The sequence below is a fragment of the Prionailurus bengalensis genome, chromosome B3, assembly GCF_016509475.1.
Source record: "Prionailurus bengalensis isolate Pbe53 chromosome B3, Fcat_Pben_1.1_paternal_pri, whole genome shotgun sequence".
Taxonomy (NCBI): domain Eukaryota; kingdom Metazoa; phylum Chordata; class Mammalia; order Carnivora; family Felidae; genus Prionailurus; species Prionailurus bengalensis.
Genome location: NC_057355.1, coordinates 148119858 through 148123360, shown reverse-complemented (window position 1 = coordinate 148123360; position 3503 = coordinate 148119858). Strand labels below are relative to the sequence as shown.

Here is a 3503-nt window from a genome sequence, read left to right as displayed (position 1 = left end):
TTCACCAATCATGACACAGAATGCTGGGAAATGTTTCCTCAGTAAACTCAGAGGCAGCTTCAAAGCAACAACCAAAAGGATCAAATGGCTTGCAAATAAAAGCCAACCAGAGTAAGACATGTAAAATTACAAAGCGATGTTTTTCAATACGTACAAAGGTAAAATTGACAGTCTACCTCCATATCCCATGGAAGTAGGAAGCATTGGTTTCCATAATGAGGAAAAGCAGTCATCCAGAGAAAGTGACCCAGCAGCACCACAGGACGTGGAATTGGTAGAGAAGTTCAGTGTGTTATAATTGCATATCCCGTATCCGAGTAGAAGGAGAAAAGATGGAATGTGTTGAATAGGGCCGTGTTTCTGGGTCCAAGACCCTACCCATGTCCATGTGAGCACTGTTGACCATGGCCCACCTGACTCTCCCACATCCACCCCAGCTGAACGGATGAGCAGGGTCACCCAATGCCACACCCTGTGACTGTTACCTAACCCCACAGGGGGCCCCGAGGTGTAGGGTGCTGGCCACCCGGTCCAGCCCTCTGTTCTGTCTGATGGTCTAGACCTGGCTTTGCTGAGGATCCTCCATTTATCCATTCTCACTGGCAGATGTCCCTGAGCAGGGGCATGAGGCTGGCAGAGGGCCAGGTCACCCTGAGGGCACCCCTCTTGCTGTTTGCACTCTGGGCATTGCTGGCTCCTGTCCAAGGTTCTCAAGGTCGTCCCTCATGGCGCTACATCTCTTCTGAGGTGGTAATTCCCAAGAAGGAGTGGCACCACGGCAAGGGCGTTCAGATGCCTGGCTGGCTGTCCTATAGCCTGCATTTTGGGGGCAAGAGCCATGTTATCCACATGAGGCACAAGAAACTCTTTTGGTCCAGACATTTGCTGATGATGACTCAGGATGATCAGGGAGCCTTGCAGATGGACTACCCCTTCATCCCTCCAGACTGTTACTACCTCGGCTACCTGGAGGAGATTCCTCTTTCCATGGTCACCATGGACACGTGCTATGGGGCCTTGAAGGCATCATGAAGTTGGATGACCTTGCCTATGAAATCAGACCCCTCAGTGATTCCCAACGGTTTGAACACGTTGTTTCTCAGATAGTGGCAGACACCAATGCAACGGGACCTACTTATAACCTGGGATATAAGGGGGATAGGAACCCCCTGTTCTCTCAAGCAAATATCAGTGCAGCCCCCAGGATCTCTAGTAAGTTGTATTCATCCCATCATGGAATTTTGAAAGGACTTGTTCTCGGTTCCAAAACAATGTATAGTGTGTTCAACAACGTGTCAAAATGTGCCCGATTCCTCGTAAGGCTTGTTAGCTTGACTGACTCAATGCTTCAAGGTATTGATGTAAGGCATTATATTTCCTCCATGATCATTTATAATCTGGAAGATCCAGTTGTCTTGAACAATTTTCAGGTGCCAGGGAGTCCGATTCATATCTACTTTCAAAGACACTTGTTTGTTGCTTTTAAACCACATACAGCTTTACTTATGAACAAAGATGCACCACATGAACTTCAGTTTCAGCCAGCCACGTATGCGGTATGCAGATCAAAATCCATCATCTCGCTTGCTTCTCTAGGCAGACATTTTTTATTGTTGTCTGTGTTAGTAGCCCAAACAATTGCAAAATCTATTGGTATTTTTTATGACAATAAGTTTTGTGCATGCCAGAGGAGGTCTACCTGCATTAGGAATCAATACCCTATTATGACAGATTCTTTCAGTAACTGTTCCTTCGTTCATATGCAGCATGTAGTGGTGAATAATTTTTGTGAGTGCATATTTGACTCAGGACTTTCCTATTTCAATAAAAGCCTGACTCACGATCATTGTGGAAACTATGTAGTGGAGCCAGGTGAGCAGTGTGACTGTGGCTCCTTCAAGCAGTGCTACAACAATCCCTGCTGTACAAGTGATTGTATTCTAACCCCTGGCAGCAAATGTAATACAGGCAGATGCTGTACAAACTGCACCTATTCCGATGCTGGGACACTCTGCAGGCCAATCCAAAATATATGTGATCTTCCAGAATACTGCCGTGGGGTGTCCGTGGAGTGCCCTGATGACTTCTATATGCAAGATGGAACCCCATGCACTGAAGAGGGCTACTGCTATCATGGAAACTGCACTGACCGCACTATGCACTGCCAAGAAATCTTTGGCAGAAATGCTGTGAAGGCTGAAAATGTCTGCTATACCATAAATCAAAAAGGCAGCCGATATGGACACTGCAGAAGAGACCCAGGGGTATTCAAATCTAAACCCTGTTCCCCCACAGACATGCAGTGTGGAAGGCTGCAGTGTAGTAACGTCACCCATCTCCCTCAGCTGCAAGAGAATGTTGGATTTCATCAGTCTGAGATCTCAGGGTTCTGGTGTTTTGGGCTGGATTCGCATCATAGCACAGGAACAACTGATATTGGTCATGTGAGAACCGGTACCCCCTGTGCTCCTGGAAAGTTCTGTCAGGATACCTACTGCAATGGCAGTGTGGCTCAGCTGAACTATGACTGTATCCCGGAGAAATGCAGTCACAGAGGGATATGCAACAATAACAGGAACTGCCATTGCCACGTAGGCTGGGATCCTCCACGGTGCACTGAACGAGGCACTGGTGGGAGCACAGACAGTGGACCCCCTCCAAGAAGAATGCGGTCAGTCAGGCAAAGTCGTGAATCCGTGGTATATCTCAGAGTGATCTTTGCTAGAATCTATGCCTTAATTGCTGCATTCCTCTTTGGTGTTGCCAGAAATGTCAGAACTATCAACAGACAGAAAGTTACGGAAGACACTGTTGATCAAGACAATGCATAATTCAGCCTCCAGACCCCCTAAACAACTATAGACAATCCACGTGGCTCATTTGTGAAAATACAGTAATGAGGCAGCACAGCTAACATCCACGTTTCCAGGGGTCTGCGGGAGACACAGGGGTCCACAGGCACATCATGGACCTGACACCAGGTCTCTGATGCGTCACTGAGCAGAACTCTGAAATAAAACTTGAAAACTGCATGCTTGTGGCCTCTATGTATTTTTGTAAGCCTGTAAGATCCCAAACGGTGCCTAAGACTCTGTGCAGAAGACCTGAGTCAGCAGCTGTGTCTTGGGCTGAGGTTTCTGGTTCCAGAAATGAGAGAAGTTGCCACAAGCTCCTTTAGGGACAAATTCATGAATTTTCCCCAAAACTGTGCTCTTGCACACTGAGCTTTGTCTCATTCTTCAGGTGACCTCTCATTTCCTGGTCCCAATATGGGTTCAGGGTGATGGAGGGCTACCACCCACCCATACTGCCTGTCCCACACTGGGGTGTCTGTGGGCTGGAAGGGAAAGGGACATGGATTCGATCCCAGCCAGTGCAAGCTGTGCCTCCCTGGAGAGCAAATTTCCGAATGTGGGAGACTGAGACTATGAGGCTGAAAGTAGCCCCCAGTGAAATCAATCAGAAAGGTAGGCACAAGTGCCTATGGATGTCTCTGGCATTCC

General features: G+C 47.7%; 1 protein-coding gene across 1 annotated transcript; it reads left to right on the top strand.

The window, feature by feature from the left end:
• Positions 1-521: 521 nt before the first annotated feature.
• LOC122468137 (disintegrin and metalloproteinase domain-containing protein 21-like) lies at positions 522-2831 on the top strand. Its single transcript, XM_043554564.1, is given in 2 exon segments — positions 522-1009; positions 1012-2831. Coding segments are annotated over 2 exon segments (2223 nt in total). The 5' UTR covers positions 522-606.
• Positions 2832-3503: the final 672 nt, after the last annotated feature.